Source organism: Eurosta solidaginis, chromosome 2 (assembly GCF_040869045.1).
Source record: "Eurosta solidaginis isolate ZX-2024a chromosome 2, ASM4086904v1, whole genome shotgun sequence".
NCBI lineage: Eukaryota > Metazoa > Arthropoda > Insecta > Diptera > Tephritidae > Eurosta > Eurosta solidaginis.
Genome location: NC_090320.1, coordinates 126,151,507 through 126,170,423, shown reverse-complemented (window position 1 = coordinate 126,170,423; position 18,917 = coordinate 126,151,507). Strand labels below are relative to the sequence as shown.

Here is an 18,917-nt window from a genome sequence, read left to right as displayed (position 1 = left end):
TATCGCCGGAACCATTGAATACGGCGCTATCACAGCAGAAAGCTCGAACGTGCCTTAAGTCACGTCTTAAATCAGAATTTGTTTGTCATCTTCTTCAAAGCTTAGCTGCAACAGCCCGTCTTCAACCAGCGGGCCGAGGCAGGGCTAATTTCATCTCAACTGATAGGTAAATGAAGAATTTTTGGGACTTAAGGATTTTCGGGATTGGAGTCCCTATCGCAGCCTATTCGGACGTCGAATTTCATAATGTTCTTTATGCTTTTTTTTTTGGTTGCTCGTACAAACAAATAGTGGATTAGCAAAGGCTTAAAAGGCAGATCAGGTGACCGACTTTAACGGCTTATTGATCATCCTATTATCCCGTTGATCAAGTATGATGTGAGGGGGCTAAAGCTAACAAAAGGGTAGAGCGCGATGAGTCGTTTTGGGAAAAGTCAGTTTTTCGATGATGTTGATTGAGTGATGGTCGTGTCTGTGGCTAGAGCCAAGTATAAAGTATGTCGCGGTGTATAAGTTGCGCTACGTTAAGGAACATTCGATTATTTAAAAGCTGGACAAATTAAAATGGAAAAATTTAAATAAAATAGTTTCCATTCAAATAAAATAGTTTAAAAATCAACCCCAAGTGTTACACACTACGTTAGCGAATGCCTAAGCTGATTATATGTGCTATATGAAAAAAATAAAATAAAAACAAATTATTTAAAACTTAAAAAGAAAAAAATTTAAAAAGTTTTATAAATTAAAAAAAAACGCAAAAATTCTTCTTTTTTTTTTTTGAGTCGAAAAATGCTGCATAGTTGAAAGAGCTAAAAAGTTTTAAAATTTTTCAAAATTGCGAAAAAAAGGGAGACATTAAAATTGTGCAGTGTTTCAAAAGAAAAAAACGAAAAATATGTAGTCCCAAGTGCTTTGTTGGAAACAAAAAAATTGAAAATTCGTAGAGAAAAATAATTATCGTTAAAAATTCCATATTTTCAAAACGTTTTCGAAAGAATGCCAAAAACTGGAAAAGAATGAAAAATCGTGATTATATTTTGGATTTTTTTTTTAATTTACTGAATTCTAAAAACTCATAAAAATTTCGATATACAAAAAAATTTATAAGACGAAAATTTTACAGATAATACGAATTGCAAAAACGTTTTCAAAAAAAAAAAACAACAAAAAAGGAAAATGTGAATATTGTTTAAAAAGTTTTCTTAAAGTATCGAAATATTTAGTTAAAAGGAGAAAAACTAACTAAAATGGATTGTTAGATATGCAAACGAACAGCGTTTTCGCAAGAAAGTAGAACAGACCAGAGTTCTTTAAACACTTGAATAAAAATTTCAAATCTTATACCTAGAAAAAAAACTGTTTCGAATTTTATTAGAAAACCTACGAAAATTACAAACGTTTTCGAAAAAGTCCGAAAATTCGAATTTTTGTGAATAAACCACACAAAAAAAAAGGGGTGAAATTACTAAGGATGTTAGAAATGTAGAAAGACTAACGTCATATAATTATCACCGTAAAATAATTACAACGAGAAAAATCATCTGTAAAAAAAAATTATTTTTCTACTCTTACAATTAATTTTCGGAAGCGATAAAGAAAATTTAATTTTTTCCGATTATAAATTAAATTTTGAATGAATAAAGAAACAAATATGAATATAAAACGAACACTATGAAAACGTTCCATCATCTCCTATATGCCTCAAATAGTTGCATAGTTCTGTGCAGCCAAATCAAAATAAAATCCTCTTCCACGCGCATCGTTGCAGCTTCATTATGAGCAGAGGATTCAGGCCCAGTTCCCGTTCCCGAGAAACCTTCCGAAGGCAGAAAAAAAAATTATTTATACAAAATATTTTTAGCTATGTTCAACTACGCATAGAATTTTGTTTTTATACTTATTTTTCTTTATGACAAAACAAAAACAGTTAATCTTTTTCAATATTGATAACCTTTTATATATATTTTTTTTTGTCGTAATTATCATTTTCCGAATGTTTTTGAATGGAACCACTTTATAGTTAAAATCACGAAAAGCAAGAAACTTTAAGCTAAATGATTTCATTCAAACATGTACGTATGTGTAAATAAAGTCATCCAACCGCTTTTAACCATTTTGATGGCCTCAGAAGGCTTAAACTCTGGCTTGTTTTTATCTGAACAGCAAACTTTTGTCACATTGGTTTGAAGCATACAAATGGTTTACATATACTCCCTTTGATTATAGCAAATTGGTTTTTGTTGGTGTTTTTTTCTTTTGTCGCGCATTCAAACATATATTCGCTAAATTTTACCAACAGCAACATCATCAAAGCAATGCAACATCGAACTTCATCGACGTCGCTGGGCACATCGTCGCATCGATGCAGCAGATGATAATGTAAGTGTTTATTTACAATTATATGCATGTATTCCTTTTATATAGGTTTTGTTGAAGATTTTAACATCCTTACCTATGTAAATATACCTAATTGAAATTTTTATTTTTGTTTAATGGTACATATACATAGGTGGAAGCAATTATAATTACATAATATTGAAATATTTTTTTTTGATTTGATGCTTATCCTGAATTAAAAGTTAGAAAACCGATTTCAACGGGTTCGATAATTTTTTTTAGACGTTTGCATAAAGTAGAAAACAAAAATTGGCTTAAGGATTTTGAAAAGATATCAGTGTAATTAATAAAATAAGAACAAAATAAATGATACCTTATCCTTGTAAGTTATTATTGAGGATAAGATAGAAAAAAAGAAGGAAAGAATTCTCTATTAGGTTAGTTGTAATCACAATTATATGTAAATTCTTACTATTATGAAATTATTAAAGTTTTTGTATACAATTTCCAAAATGCCTTTACTGAATGACGAAATGTAGGGTTAGATCATGGTAAACTGAGTAAGTATGATATTGGGTTAATAACAAAAATTTACGTAATTCATTAACAGGTTGGGTGGGTAAAGACAGAGGGGGAAATACCACCTTTCACCTCCCTCTTTCGGTTCTTGTTGTTGCTGCGTGATTCCTCACCAGTTTAGACGTATCCCATGATGAAAGGTATACAGTTGTGTACGAGGCTGTGGTACATTTATTTATTTCGCAGCTTTTCTTTTGTTTTTCTTGAATTATCTCTCTCTGCATACATTTAAATTTTTAGTACCGCTTTCGCTGTAAGTACCGAGGCAAGCTCACCCCTTTTCTCTGAGCTAAGCTGTAGCATAGCAAGGTATGCAGACCCGCCTCGAGTGCAAGCACCTACCCTAATCACTGAATATTTTTCTAAGCAGCTGCGACACCAAGGGTAAAATTGAAGAAGTAATACAAGGCTACAAAAATGCTCCTTCGATGAAGTTACCTTTAAAAAAAGGAAAAGTATAGAATATATCAACAAAAGCCCGTGAAAGAAGCAAAAACTGTGGAAAACAGTGATCCAAAGATAGTGATTTTCATGAGGAAAATCCAAAATTTGAAAAGAAAATTGACCGATATGAGCTTCGAAAGCTCGATCAGTAAAAGCCAAATGAAATATTTAGAAAATGTACAGAGTGACATCCGAAATGCATATACAAATGGGTTCGCGCAGTATTATAGTAATGTCATTGAAGAATCATATGAAAATGTAAGGTCTCTTAAGCTAGCCCAACCTTTTCAGCCCAACCAAAAAACGAGACCGTACTAAATTGCATAACATTTATTACTAATTTAGTACCGGTTAATTAAATTTATTACCCTTGTATTTTAAAAAATATCGAGGGTTGGGCTAGCTTAAGTTTAAGCCATAGCTTAAGTTTAAGCCAGCCCAACCCATATGCACAATCAAAAAACGAGACCGTACTAAACTGCACAACATTTATTACTAATTTAGTACAGGTTAATTAAATTTATTACCCTTGTAGTTTAAAAAATATCGAGGGTTGGGCTAACTTAAGTTTAAGCCAGCCCAACCCATATGCACAATCAAAAAACGAGACAGTACTAAACTGCACAACATTATTACTAATTTAGTACAGGTTAATTAAATTTATTACCCTTGTATTTTAAAAAATATCGAAGGTTGGGGATCACGTTTAATGCTAATTAAATACCGACCTGACAGTAATAAAATTATAAGCAATACTTATGTTTATGATTCGATCTATGGAAAGGGGGTTTTGGCCCTAACTTCAAATTTTGGGGATTTTTTGGAAATTATGAAAAAGCACTTTTTGTATACTCGAACAGACCTACAACTTCATGTATAGATCGCAAGAAGCATTCTTAAACTTTTTTTATTTTGTCACAGTTTTATTCATAAGTTCTTTTATATCAGTAATAAAAATAATACAATAATGGTGTTTTGTATTTGTTTTCAAAGTTTTTTATCGAATTATCTTGGTGTACATTGTACATGTGCATCCAATTTTTCTATAAAATGAAATTTTTAGCCTTTGTTTTAATGGAATATACAACTTACAGTTCCCAGGATAGGAACCTTTAAAAAATTAAAGTTGTGACGAACCAGCAATTCGCCAATGGTTAAATCAAACACAAGAATTCAATTGAAATTCGCAAGACAAATTTATTGTGCACTGGTGGCACTCACTATCATAACTAACTCTAAACATAATTACTTCTTACCATGAAACCTTTAACTCTACGCTACTTATGTTTACGTTGCAGATCCCACCACCATCAAATATTTCGCAATCGATGAGTTGTGCGTGCACGTCAATATTGCCTATGCTGCATTTCTCACGGGTTGTTGATCGTGTTGTGTTACCATTCGCTTGCGCGTGGACTACGTCAGCGAAAGTTCTATATTGGCCAACAAACTCACATGCACGGCAACGTGAGTAAAGGGTGCGCCATTGGGGGTATTGGGAATATGGGTGTGATAACTCCTCCCCCTTTAAAGATCTGCGTCCCGCAGATCAAACGAAAAACGTGAAAGGTTTATGGTAGGTATGGAGTGGTCAAGGCTCCCTGTTGGTTGGCTAGTTCCTGAGTAATCAAGCTCAAATGTAGATGTGTCCTTCGTGATCGTATTGGCCTTTGTGCGATATGCCCCGTGTTCGAATATTTCTGGAAGGTTTAGCTTTCTAGTGTACCATCTCCATAGGATAGCAGCGGCCACGACTATTCCGCATACTGTTAGGGCTTCTGTAATGATAGACAAATTGATTTTTTCATTAACGTATCCCAGATACCTTACGTTGTCCATTGTGATATCGTGGACATATTCCAGGTTTATCTTCATTGTATGATTTTTAACTTTGGAAAGGATGGCTGGCAGAGCCTGCACTGTTATGGCTTGGTTGCTGGAGAAAACTTGGTCACCGATCTTGATAGTTTCGTTGTTTAGTTGGATGACGTAGGTGCCGTTGATGGTGTTTGTGGAATTATTGCTCCTGATCACGCCTTGGTAATTCGAGAGGAATATCGTATTGTCGTTTACCAATTCTATAGTCGATCCATTTCTCCTGGTGAATTTGCAGCTAGCGTCTCCCCCTTTTAGTAATCGTGGTATGCAGCTATCTTCATCCAATTTTGATAAGGAGTCTGACCTGCATACTGTAGATGAACTGATTAGTATACAATTACCCGTCAACCCGTAAGTTTCCTCTTGGTTTACGAGCATCCTGTCAAACGGTAGGTCCAGCTGTTTGTGTCCGTATATGCCGGCGCGAGTGATCAGCATATTATATTTTTTGGCTGTTACCTTCGGCATTGAGAGCACATAGAGAAGCAGTGTCCCATTTGTGTATACTGACGGTTGACCGTACTCAATTGCTTCGATTATATTTTCGTACGAAAGGGTCTCCATTTCCGACAGCACCTGATTGATCTCGTCATTGTCAAGTAAGTTTGTGTTGACAATACCACCTTTGCCAGCTGGCATGCCCGCACTATTTCGTTGACCTCTTCGCGAAGGAGCAGGATATTGTGCAGTGCATTTTGATCAAATTCTGTTGCCTCGTTCTCCTTTGTAACATAGTTTGTGCGGTCCATCACTTCGTCAATTTTCTTCACGATGTCTTGGGTGGCCGTAAAAAGCTTCTTGTTAACTTTATATTGGTGGTTATTGCTCTCAATTACTTCATTTTGGCTGCGGAGAATATTATTCCAGTCGGTTGCATCGGGTGACCCTGCCAACCATTTCCATGCTGAGCCCAGCCAATCGATTGAGCGGGTTTTCCTAACTTTGCCTGTGTTGCCCGTTAATTCCTGGAGTCGCTCTAGTGTTTTGTTAATGTAGAGTTGAGCCAACATCTTGTCGTCGGTTCGCTTCATTAGCCGGCTTGTCAATTCTTCCATCTGCATGGTAATTGTAGCATATTGTTGGAGGTTGATAGCGTGAATCAGCTTGAATGATCCGCCAATGATCCACCCATTTCCGTCCTGGATGGTTATGATGGGTTCTTTATAGTGGAAAATATGAAGGGCGCTGATGGCTGGTGCCAGCAGTGGGAATCTGCAAGGATGTTATTCTTGTTAGTGTGTTAGTAGTAATTCCTAAGTTACTTAAAAATTTTGTTAGGATTTGTAGTTTTTACTAGTGTGAGAAAAGAAAAATTTAATTTTGCCTTTAGGGCTGTAAATGTAGTTATTAGTGCTAGGTTTACAGAAAGGGATTTTATTTTGACATTTTATTATTATGCATAGCTTTGGTCTTCTTGCTTAAATAAAATATTTTTTAGTGTGTTAGTAGCTTTTATTTATTTATTTATGTTTTTAGAATTAAAAATTTCGATAAATGTTTAGTAAAAATTTCGATACATGTTTAGTACAATATCTATAGGAATAGTTTTCATTGTCATTGTGATTAGTCGAGAGAAAAAAAAGGATAAAAAATAAAAGGGTGGTAGTTTTTCTTCAATTATTATTTTTCCCCTTATTACGTCTTTAAAATGGGAAAAAATAATTTGTTTTCTTGTTTAAGTGTATTCCCCATTTCTTGTGCGGTGAGCAAAAAATGTGACTCTAAATTGCGGTTAAAAGATTTGTAAGTTGTAATTTTGATTAGTGGGGGAAAGGGAAACAAAATTTAAAAATATGAAAGGATAAAAAAGAATAGTTTATTGTTTTTATTTATACTTTTTTGTTCTATAATTTTTCATTTCCCTTTTTTCCTTTGTGGCAATAAAATAAAAGAAAAAAGGAAAAGGCAAATTTAAAAAAGTTTTTTCTTTTTTTCACTCAACGGATTAGGCGAAGAGGATAATTTTTTCTTTTTTTTTTTTTCACTCAACGGATTAGGCGAAGAGGATAATTTTTTCTTTTTTTCACTCAACGGATTAGGCGAAGAGGATAATTCTTTCTTTTTTTCACTCAACGGATTAGGCGAAGAGGATAATTTTTTCTTTTTTTTCACTCAACGGATTAGACGAAGAGGATAATTTTTTCTATTTTTTTTTTTTCTCAACGGATTAGGCGAAGAGGATAATTTTTTCTTTTTTTTCACTCAACGGATTAGGCGAAGAGGATAATTTTTTCTTTTTTTCACTCAACGGATTAGGCGAAGAGGATAATTTTTTCTTTTTTTCACTCAACGGATTAGGCGAAGAGGATAATTTTTTCTTTTTTTCACTCAACGGATTAGGCGAAGAGTATAAAGTCTCATATTTTTTCTTCCTGCGGATTAGGCGCTAGGATTAAGTTTCAATGTTTTTATAGGCTAGAGGATCATACTGTTCTCGAACCAGCTATGGGGGATCGTGGAATCCGGTTTGGGAGTGGCGTAGCCATTTGTCAAATTCGATGGCGTCACAACCTACTAAGGCACGATTTGTCCCACTAACAAGCCCGCTCTTGTAGTAATGATCATTTCCTTTTGTTTCGATTTCTTTTCGTTTTTGAGTTATTATAATTTTTTCATTTATTTTTCTGTGATTTTTTCTCTATATTTTTTATTTTTGCAACGATGTTTGCTTTTTTTCTCAGTTATGTGCTAGGATGTGTGTTCCTGCGTTTGACATTTTTAATGTGGGTTTTGTGAATTTTTTTACCACTGACTGTGGTTACTGATACCCTGTTATCCTTTGCGACAATTTCCTTTCTATATATGGGTTTTTGTTTACCCTTGATCTGGTTGTCCTTCACGTATATGACATCATTTTCGTCATAACGCTCAGGTAAAGACCTTTTCCTATTATGTCGTTCAATCTGGGCTTGCTGCTTTTCTGTCAACAAAGTTTTCAAATATTCATTGGTCTTCCTACTTTTTTCTAGAAGTTCTTGGTAGTTTGTAGCTCTTGCGCGGTTGAAAAATATTTCGCTGGGCTTCCGGTTTGTAACAGAATGGATAGAATTGTTATATCGATCTACTGCTATGGTTACTAACTGCTTTGTTTTTAGGTTTGCGTTATCTGCCTTTAGGCACCTGATGATTTCGATTAAAGTGGAATGTAGTTTTCCTCCTGACCATTCACTTCGCATCTCTGGGTCGGTGTGCGATACAACCTAACCCCTAATGATTCCAAGAGGTTCTGTATAATTGGACTAGTCAGACCGCGCTCGTTGTCGGTCACTAGGATATCTGGGGTCGTAAAATAGTGTAGGAGTCTCACTATTTTGTCCTTAAGGTGCAAAGTAGACTTGTTTCGCAAGTGAAAGAGTTTCGAAAATTTGTCAATACAACTGAGAAATGTCACTCCTTGTATTTCAAATATGTCCACGTGAATAATTTCACAAGGACGTGATGGGATAGGTGTGTTTTGTAATTCTGGTTTATTTGGATGTCTATCGTATTTGTTAATTTTACACGTCTCGCAGGACGAGACGTATTTCTTGATGATGCTGTTCATTTTTGGGAAGTAGTATTTCTCTAAGATTTGCTTTTTATTTTCGGTGGCGTTGCGATTAGCTCTTTTGTGCTCTGCCCACACTATCTCGCAAATCCTATCAGGATATCTCAAATCCTCTACAATAGACTGAGTTACACGGATTTTATATTGCATAAAATTCTCTAGGTATACTTTTTGGAGCAGCCCTAGATTACCTTCTGGCATTTTAATGCCGTTGACAACATTCGGCCTAAGCTTCTCTTTGAGTACCCTAATAAGCTCCTCTTCAGTGATACCTTCTATCTTTAGGTAGTGTCTCGAGTAACCTGGATGAGGTTCTTCAAATATTTCTAGTCTGCCCCTAAATACAAGCTGGTTCCTAAATACGTTAAGGGGCACTTCAACGAACGGTATGAGGTCAGAATTGTCCTGTTCTGCACTGTGGATCGTATCATCGTCCTCGCTTTCAGAGTTCGCTGTTGATCCTGTGGTTGCGTTCCGACTGGCGGCTTCGGATGTTGATGTTGTGAGTGGGTTTGCTTGAGTTTTGAGTCGAGACAGAGCGTCAGCCACGGCGTTAAATTTCCCTGGTTTGTAAATTATCTCGTAATTGTATTCCTCAATCCTAGCCTTCCAACGTTTTAGCTTGGCATTGTAATTACGATTGCTTAGAGAGAAAGTTAACGGTTGGTGGTCAGTAAATATACGTATCTTTTTAGCACCATAGAGGTAGTTCCGGAGGTTGTCCAAAGCCCATACGATAGCAAGCATTTCTTTTTCGTTTGTTGCGTATGCTTCTTCCGTAATGGATAAACTCCGCGATATAAACGCTATGGGGTTGTCCTTGCCATCGTGGTCTTGTGATAGTACTGCACCAATAGCGAAATCGGAAGCGTCCGTCGTCAGGTTGAAGGATTTATCGAAGTTAGGGAAGGTCAAGACTTCGGAGGTCGTCAATATCTCCTTGAGATTCGCGAATGCTTCTTGGGCTTCATCGTTCAAGGTAATCGGCACCTTTTTCGATTGAGTTGCCCTTACTTGTGCATGTTCACCTCGCGTAAGGTTGGTAAGTGGCTTTGCTATCTTCGCGTAATCGCGAATAAACTTCCTATAATATGAAGTTAGCCCTAGAAAGCTCTTGAGTTCTTTTAGGTTCGATGGAGGCAGCATGTTTTTAATGGAATTGACTTTCTTTGGGTCAGGGAGTATTCCTTCGGGAGTCACGATGTACCCCAAAAATTCCACACTTCTTTTCAGAAATTGCGTCTTTTCAAGGTTGACCTTAAGACCCGCAATCAAAAGCCTGGCAAGGATAGTGTCGATGTCCCTTAAATGTGTAGCTTCTTCTCTGCTGAAAATTATGATGTCGTCGATATATATGAAACAAATACGACCTATGTATTCTTTTAGCACGTCGTCTATCATCCGCTGGAAGATAGAGGGTGCATTCTTCAGACCGAAAGGAAGCCGCAAAAATTCATATTTTCCATTCAATGTGGAAAATGCGGGTTTTGCGATGTCGCTCTCCTTCATTGGGATTTGGTGGAATCCCGAAGTAAGGTCGAGTGTCGTGAAAAATTTCGCATTACCAAGACTCGCGATAGTGCCATTGATATCAGGGATAGGGTACGTATCGGGGATTGTTACGGCGTTTAGCCGCTTAAAGTCAATGACCATTCGATATTTCTTTTCTCCATCGGATTGAGATTTCTTTGGTACGATCCATATGGGTGAATTGTAGGGACTCTTGGAAGGACGAATGATGCCTTCTGATAGTAAGCCCCGGATTTGCTTTTCCACCTCCTCGCGCATATTAACGGGGTAGGGGTAGCTTTTTGTATATATGGGGTTCTCGGTTACAGTTTTAATCTCTGCCTGGACATTGGTGTGGATTTCCATGCTTCGGTCGACCGGTCCGAACAAAATTTCATATTTTTCTAGTATCTGGTATAGCTTATTTCTTGTAAAGTGGGTAATATTATTATCAAGGGGGATATTTGTACTGATACTATTCACCTGCTGCGCTTTTTTTCGTTTAAGAGGCAGCAGAATGTCTGGTTTTAAAATGAGAACATTCAGTTCCCGGTCTAAGACTGCCTTGATTTCTGACAACGTATCGTCGCCTATTATTCCGTCGAACGGTTTGAGGCCTGGGAGAACAAAAAAGGTGGTGAGTAGGTCTTTGCCTACAAACTTAAAGAAGTGTCCACATATTTTCCTGTCCACCTTTATAGTTCCACCCGCGGAGATTACATGAAACGGCTTTTCTACCGGTGAAGTATTTTGTGCTATGCGTTCACTTATATAATTTTTATTCGCCCCCGTATCCACTAAAAATTCTAGAATACCCAAATCTTGTGTAGCGTATTCTAAATACGGTACGCCGGACACGAGGCTCCCATGGTAAAATTTACCTGATCTCCTGTTGTTTGTTCGCTGTTGTTGTTGGTTGAGGTCCTCGGGCTCTCTTCTTCGTCTACTGGAATCAGATGGAATAATTTCTGTTGCTTACTCGGAGTTTTGTTTGCATATCCTTGGTAGCTTGTAGAACTTGCCCCCCTTTTTGTATTGTCGTATCTAGAGAATGTGCTGCTGCCTCTTTGTCGGCTCTGTGAAGATGGTTCGGCATTCATTCTTACTACCGTGTTGTTTCTCCAACTTGGGGTGGACTGATTGCTCAACTTCGTTTGACCTGAGCTTGGGTAAGAGGGCCGTTGCCCTGTTTGGTTGTTATCTCTCCAGCTGCGGCCCGAATTGTCTAAATTAGGATAATTTCTTCCATTGCGGGAAAAAAATGTTGGAGCTGAAGGTTGATAATTGTCCTTTCTATTATCCCTGTGGACGGGTGGGCGCTAGATTGCATTCCTGCGATCCACATTCAAAATTTTGAGGCATGCAGAGTATGCCTCAGGTAGGGTTTTCAGGTTTTGGACAAGAAGCAGGGTAGGAAGATCTCCGTTTAGCCCTCTTATGAAGACGTCTAACGCCCTTCGGCGGTGAGCCTCGGCCAGTGCCTCTATGGTTTCTCCGTGTACGTATTTGTCTACCTTTATTGTATTTATCATTAAAGAAAGCTGTTTCTGCACTTGAGCATAAAAATCGGACATCTTTTGCCGTCCTTGCGACATTAGTGTCAGTTGTTGCTCTAACGTTTCTATGTCCCTAATGTCTGCGTAATGCAGAGAGAGGATTTCCTTTATCCTCCTCCAGTCCGAATCTAGGATATTGTGCGCCAGCAGCGCAGAATCTGCCGCGCCTTTAATCTTCCCTCTAATGTGCCTTAAGATAGTAGTGTATATTGGCTTATGCCGCACTATTTCATAATCACGTATAACTTGTTCGACGCTATGGACCCAGGAGCCGTAGTGCCCCGTGATCCATCGAATACCTGTAATTCTTTTACACAGTCGGGTAACTTAGCGACCTCCGCCAGTTCACTCTCTGTCCGAGGACTCACTAATGGCTCTACTATTAGTTCTTCCCTGATGTCCGAAGACTGCCTTCGCACTTCCCGCACTTGGGCCTCTAGCCTTTCCAAATTATCACTCAATCCAGACAAGGATTCATCGCTGTTCTTTGATTCTACACCTTTGAGTCGTTGGCCAATTTTTTTGAGTTGGGCTAGTATGGCGTTAATGGCGCCATTCTGTTCCGTAAGCGATTTCTTCACCTCGTCTGCGTCCATGGTTTTATCTCTGTGAAAAAATAAGAAAAGAAATATACAGCAGGGATTAGTTTATACTCGCAAGATCCAATATCTCATTGGAACTTTCTGGTTGAAACTTATTGAGATTTTCGTAAGGAAAAAATGTATTTATCTGTATTTTCCCTTTGCTAGTTCACTCTTTTTCACTTAGAACTTTTTCAACGTGTTGAAGATTTGTTCATTGTTTTTTACCCAGTTTTTTCTTTATCTGGGTTTTAGTTCACATCCTCTTTCACTTAGAACAAGCACTTCGCACCGATTGCTCGGGCGCCACTTACAGTTCCTAGGATAGGAACCTTTAAAAAATTAAAGTTGTGACGAACCAGCAGTTCGCCAATGGTTAAATCAAACACAAGAATTCAATTGAAATTCGCAAGACAAATTTATTGTGCACTGGTGGCACTCACTATCATAACTAACTCTAAACATAATTACTTCTTCCCATGAAACCTTTAACTCTACGCTACTTATGTTTACGTTGCAGATCCCACCACCATCAAATATTTCGCAATCGATGAGTTGTGCGTGCACGTCAATATTGCCTATGCTGCATTTCTCACGGGTTGTTGATCGCGTTGTGTTACCATTCGCTTGCGCGTGGACTACGTCAGCGAAAGTTCTATATTGGCCAACAAACTCACATGCACGGCAACGTGAGTAAAGGGTGCGCCATTGGGGGTATTGGGAATATGGGTGTGATAACTTACATATATAACATTCGTAAAGCTAAAAAAAAACTCAAATAAAATTATTTAAGTAGGTACGTTGTTCGTAATAAAAATTGTAAATGCTTCGAATATTTTTAAACGTCCGGGAGCCCTGAAATGGTGAAATTTGCGGGGCAGATAATTTCTTTAGGTTCCAACTTTTAATTTGGACACACAACTAAGTTCCAATTTTTAGTTCGGACACGCCTTCATTGAGCCAGATAATTTCTGCGAGATAATTTGAGCAAGATAACTTGCTTAGTTTGGACACTACCAATGATGAAAACTATTTCAAAGATAGATGGCGCTACTGAATCATGTAGCTATTTAGTGCCAAATTATGTAAAACGCGGGGAAAGGACTCAATTTTTTTCTTCAAAATCAAAGTTCGTATTTTATCACAGTGTTCACACCCCCAGTAAATCAGATGTGATACATAGAATTAGTGTACATATAAAGTTTAAGCGTAAAAGTCTATAGATGTAAAAAAAACACAGCTAATGATTGAAGCGAGATAAATCCAGATAGATGTCCATAGCCATCATCCCGTCGCAAGGATTCTGAGCCAGATAACCAATTTTGCATGTAAATGCAACAACAATGATTTGAGCCAGATAAATCCAGATAGAGGTCGGCTCAATTTGTGAGCCAGATAATTTGTGAGTTTCTTATCTTTTGTTTGGCAAAGCTGCCTTTAATAAACCTCCTTTTTTCAAAAATAGATGGCGCTGCTTGGCATTTAGCCGTGTTAAATGAGATGCAATGGCGACATCTGTCTAAAAACTCATATGTACAAAAATATCACGACCTCCGCTTCTCAAGTATTCCAATGATCTAAAGCATTCTCGTAATAATTGAGAGTGATACGGTGCTAGAAAACTCACTGGATGATGGCTTATTTCGATTTGTTAGCCAGATAATTTGATTCCCCTTCAAAAAAAGCGAGTACTCCATAAATAGTGTAAGGAATACTCCTTTAGGAGTATAGGAGTGTTCCAAAACTAATCTGTATTCATACAAAAAATGTGCTCTAATTAACATTGCGATGTCCTAGGAGAAGAGTAGGTGATCCCACTCTCGCTTTGTTTGTGAGTATTCCATAGAGTACATACGTGATAGATGTATCTGCCTGTCCCTTAGCCTTATTGCCGCGTCACGATGAAATTTCTCATGTTCATGAATTTTGATGCAAAAGCGAACATCGTCACAATCGCGCAAGATGTTGCGTTTGTAAACATAAAAGAACTGCAGACTTAGCAGCTGCAAATTATTTCGGCTTTTCCATTCATATAAATTTTTTTTTGAAGCATTGTTATAAACATTCATTTGTTAAAATGCAGTTTTTAATTGTAAAAAATGTTAGAAAAGTACCAAAGAGTGGGAAAAATAATTCCACTTGCCAAGTCTGGAAACACGCATAGCCAAAACCAATTTCAAATTCTTCTTATGCTTTGTTTGCAAGAAAATTTGAAAGTATGCTACTTTTTCATGTAAGATGGCGCTGGTGATACGCTATTTGTATATTTTTCAGTAAGTAATGCAATACATACCTAATCATCTGTCAGCGCACCATGCTGCATCAAAAATCTTATGCGACTGGCCTTTTATGTGTGGAATGAAACACAACAGCGGCACCTGCCCATCACAACGCATATATACAAAGATTTCTGGAACTGCTTCTGAAGAGCGTTCCCATAAGAATGGAGCGTGATACGGTGCTAGAAAACTCACCGAATGATGGCTAATTTGTTTAGTTTGGGCACTAACCATTGATCAAACGATTTTTTCAAATATAGGTGACGCTGCTTCGCCATAAACCTATCTAGTGCCAAATAATGTAAAACGCGAGGAAAGGACTCATTTTTGCCGTCCTCCAGTGAGTTTTACAGCTCCGGCTCACGCTCAATTCTCACGGGAATGCTCTGGATCATTGAGAGACTTGAGAAGCAGATGTCGTGAAATTTTCGCACACGTGAAATGTGATAGGCAGATGTCGCGGCTGTTTTTCATTTAACTCATACGGCGAAAGGCTAAGCAGCGACATCTATTTTTGAAAAAGTAGGTTTATTAAAGGCAGCGTTGCCAAACTAAAAAGAAGTAATTAACAAATTATCTGGCTCACAAATTGAACCAGACTTCTATCTGGATTTATCTGGCTCAAATCGTTGTTGTTGCATTTACATGCAAAATTATTTATCTGGCTCAGGATTTTGCCACCGGATGATGGCTTTTTTCTCGTCTAAATCACAGTTCATATATTATAAGAGCGTTCACTAACCTCAGTAACTGCATATAAATCTGAGTAGCTAGGTTAATTTATTCCGTGTTATATACTGCTGAATGGGAAAATTACTTTTACACATGTTCTTATGAGGTTCGTTATTTTCGGCGGCACAGGGCAGCACGAATCAGTTACGAATGTCGTTGTAGTCAGATTAAACCTTATTATATTTGAAGGTAGCGACAGTGAGTGGCATCCTTTTGACTGGAATGTTTGTTTTCCGCACACAGCCTTCTGTGCATTCCGTTGACTCCTTTAGGGTAGGACAATCTTTAAATAGTTGTTGAGCCAGCCAAGTAACCGTCACTTCACAATTAAGTGTGTTCAAATTTTTGTGGCGATATAAAATTTCGCAACAGTTTGACAGAATAGTGCCCCTTTTTTTGTACATCCCTGATGTGGCACCTTTTGTCAGGATATCTTTAATGAAATTAAAGAACGGTACAGTTCCTTCCTTTCGCATTACCTAAAAAAAATGTGCGCACTTTATTGACCCGGGAAGGTTGAGATAAGAAACATTTTCAAAATGGTGAAGCCTGTTTAAAAAAATCAGTTCAAATTTACAAAATTGTTAAGCTTTTATTGCAAAGGGAGGAGCCAATTTACTTCCGATTTTTGTGATTTGTTGAAAAGTAGTTTTAGTAGAAAGCTTTAAGTATGAAAGAAGATTTTTTACCCGTTATTTGGTATCACATTTTTTGACCTTTCAGAAACAAACCTTTTCCATTAGCATCGAATTGTTAAAACAAGCCCCTAACATGACTTGGCATATTGCGTCGAAGGCGCACGTATTAAGTAGCGAAACGTTACTACCATCAATATGGATTGCCTGCAAATCAGGATCACTTCCGTTTTTTAAAATGTGTAAGGCAGCGTGAATTTTCCAGTTTAGCGCTGCTTTCACTTTTTCCTTATTTGACCCTGAAAAAGTATTACACTTGGTGATATACCATTAATAATATAATTTTAATTTATGAACCTAAGTAAAATCCCGTTGGATATTTTTCTGCTCCCAGTCCCATCCAATTTTCTTCACATCTGGAAGCCAGTACATTGCTAAAGGTGTTTTCTTTAAAGCATTCCTGGCAAACTCTTTTTTGGCCGTAACCTTCTTCTCCACATCCGTATGAACAAGGTTCGATGGCATGAACAGCTTTGGAACATGAAATGCACATATGTGCACCACTAGGTTCATCGCCGTTTTTACATACTAGGTAATCTGAATTTATTTCTTTATGCGGCAACAAAGTTTGAGCACTTTCGCCATTTTCGTCATTGCTTATGTTGGTATTTGCACATTGAAGCGATATATTATTTGTCTGGAAAGGAGTACGAGACGTTAAACGCGTATGGGAACTTTTCATTAAATTTTAATTGACTTAAATTTCCAATGGATATATAAACCAAATAAAACAAGTAAGGACGGGACTGTCTTCGGCTGTACCGAAGACTTCATACCTTTCATGAATGGGGCTGAACAATAATCTTATCCAGTTCGTAATCTCCAAATAATCGGATGTATAAGATAAGAAATATATAGTGAACAAGATGTACATACCTAAACGATTTTTAAGATAAATATAAAATAAAAAATGACAAAAAAACCCCCTTATCTGAACGATCGGTTGTATGGGATATATATTATATGTATATAGCTCTGATCGAAATGATTTTTACAGGAAATCTTCTATGATATATTAGAATAAATATCACCAAGTTTAACGTTTTTATATTGGAAATTAAGGGAGAAATGGCTAAAAATCTTTCTATCTGAACGATCGGTTGTATGGGATATATATTATATATAGCTCCGATCGAAATGAGTTTTACAGGAAATCTTCTATGATATATTAGAATATATACCACCAAGTTTCACCTTTTTACATATATTGGAAACTGAGGGAGAAATGGCCAAGAATCTTTCTATCTGAACGATCGGTTGTATGGGATAGGTATATACTATATACATATACCTCCGATCAAGGTAATTTTTCGGGAAATCTTCTATCATATATTAGAATAAACATCACCAAGTTTAACGTTTTTATATTGGAAATTAAGGGAGAAATTGCTAAAAATCTTTCTGTCTGAACGATCGGTTGTATGGGATATACATATATTATATATAGCTCCGATCGAAACGGTTTTTTCATGAAATCTACTATGATATATTAGAATAAATATCACCAAGTTTAACGTTTTTATATTGGAAATTAAGGGAAAAATTGCCAAAAATATTTCTATCTGAACGATCGGTTGTATGGGATATATACTATATATAGCTCCGATCAAAGTGATTTTTTCAAGATATCTTCTATGATATATTAGAATATATATCACCGAGTTTCACGTTTATACTTTCTAAATTGCGGCAGGAATGACCAAAATCGTCTTATCTGAACGATTGGTTGTATGGGAGATATATGTTATAGTGGTCCGATCCTACCGGATCCGACAAATGTCTAATATAATACAAAAATACATCCTTCTGCCAAATTTCATTGAGATATCTCAAAATTTGAGGGACTAGTTTGCGTTCAAACAGACAGACGGACATGGCTATATCAACTCAGTTCGTCGCCCTGATCAATTCGGTATACTAAATGGTGAGTATATCTTCTATATTTCTCAACGTAACAAACATTGGACCAAAGTTAATATACCATTTCATGTTCATGAAAGGTATAAAAATGTTACAAAGACTTCGTGATGTGTAAACATAAAATACGCGGCAAGCTCGCAAAATTTTTAGGCCGCGCTTCTCTACACCAAATTTTTATAAGTTAATCTAACTAAGGCTCACTTACATAACGGCAAGTTATCTTTTCAACCCACAGTTAGCTTCACGTGAGGGATTAAGTTAAACTTATACACTATTTACAAATTTTAATATTAAGATAACTTGCCGTTCTACAAGGCATAAGGCTAGGTTATTCGATTCCGGCTTGATTAAAGGTGACTGAAGTTTAACTTTGCCACTTTGGACAATAACATAATATTTTCATATCTTAGCTTAAGAGGCCAACTTAGCAAGGCTAAACTCTAGTTAATTTAAATCGAGCTTACACTAATTAATCTTACCATTTCGAATACTGTTTCTGACTCGTGCATTTCATGAGACATTTTGTTACCGTCTGCTGCTACGGTCTACGGCTACGATCCACTTGGGAGCGTGTTCGCGCGAACACACCTAGTGATGGGGCGAAAGTTGCGATAAAAAGTTTCGAAAAACAAGGAAAAAAAACAGACGGGCCATCACTACCGAAAATTGCCATGAGTTTCCGGCAAGATAAAAAAGTGGAAGGGTGGAAAAATTTGGGGATCACAAAACATCCTCGCCGGCTGTGCACATACGCAGGTAATTGTCCAGAAACTAGGAAAGAGTCGATAGCGTAAAGCACCGAAACCGTTCTTTCCGACAAATCTCGTTTCTACGCGTCTATTTTGGGTGGTAATAAACTC

General features: G+C 37.1%; 1 protein-coding gene across 6 annotated transcripts in view; it reads right to left on the bottom strand.

The window, feature by feature from the left end:
• The window catches only part of Acadvl (Acyl-CoA dehydrogenase very long chain), a 584,514-nt gene that overhangs the window by 4,695 nt on the left and 560,902 nt on the right, over positions 1 to 18,917 (bottom strand). For 4 of the 6 annotated variants that reach the window (XM_067766168.1, XM_067766164.1, XM_067766165.1 and 1 more), the window contains 3 exons: positions 16,435 to 16,774; positions 16,174 to 16,376; positions 15,595 to 15,921 (listed from right to left, as the gene is read on the bottom strand). The exons of 1 other annotated variant lie outside the window; for it this stretch is intronic. In XM_067766168.1, the coding sequence (XP_067622269.1) occupies positions 15,610 to 15,921; positions 16,174 to 16,376; positions 16,435 to 16,774 (855 nt within the window). In that variant the 3' untranslated portion in view covers positions 15,595 to 15,609. Of the gene's footprint in view, positions 1 to 15,594; positions 15,922 to 16,173; positions 16,377 to 16,434; positions 16,775 to 18,917 lie in introns of those variants that run through there. One more of the 6 variants, XM_067766166.1, reaches the window with a different exon arrangement.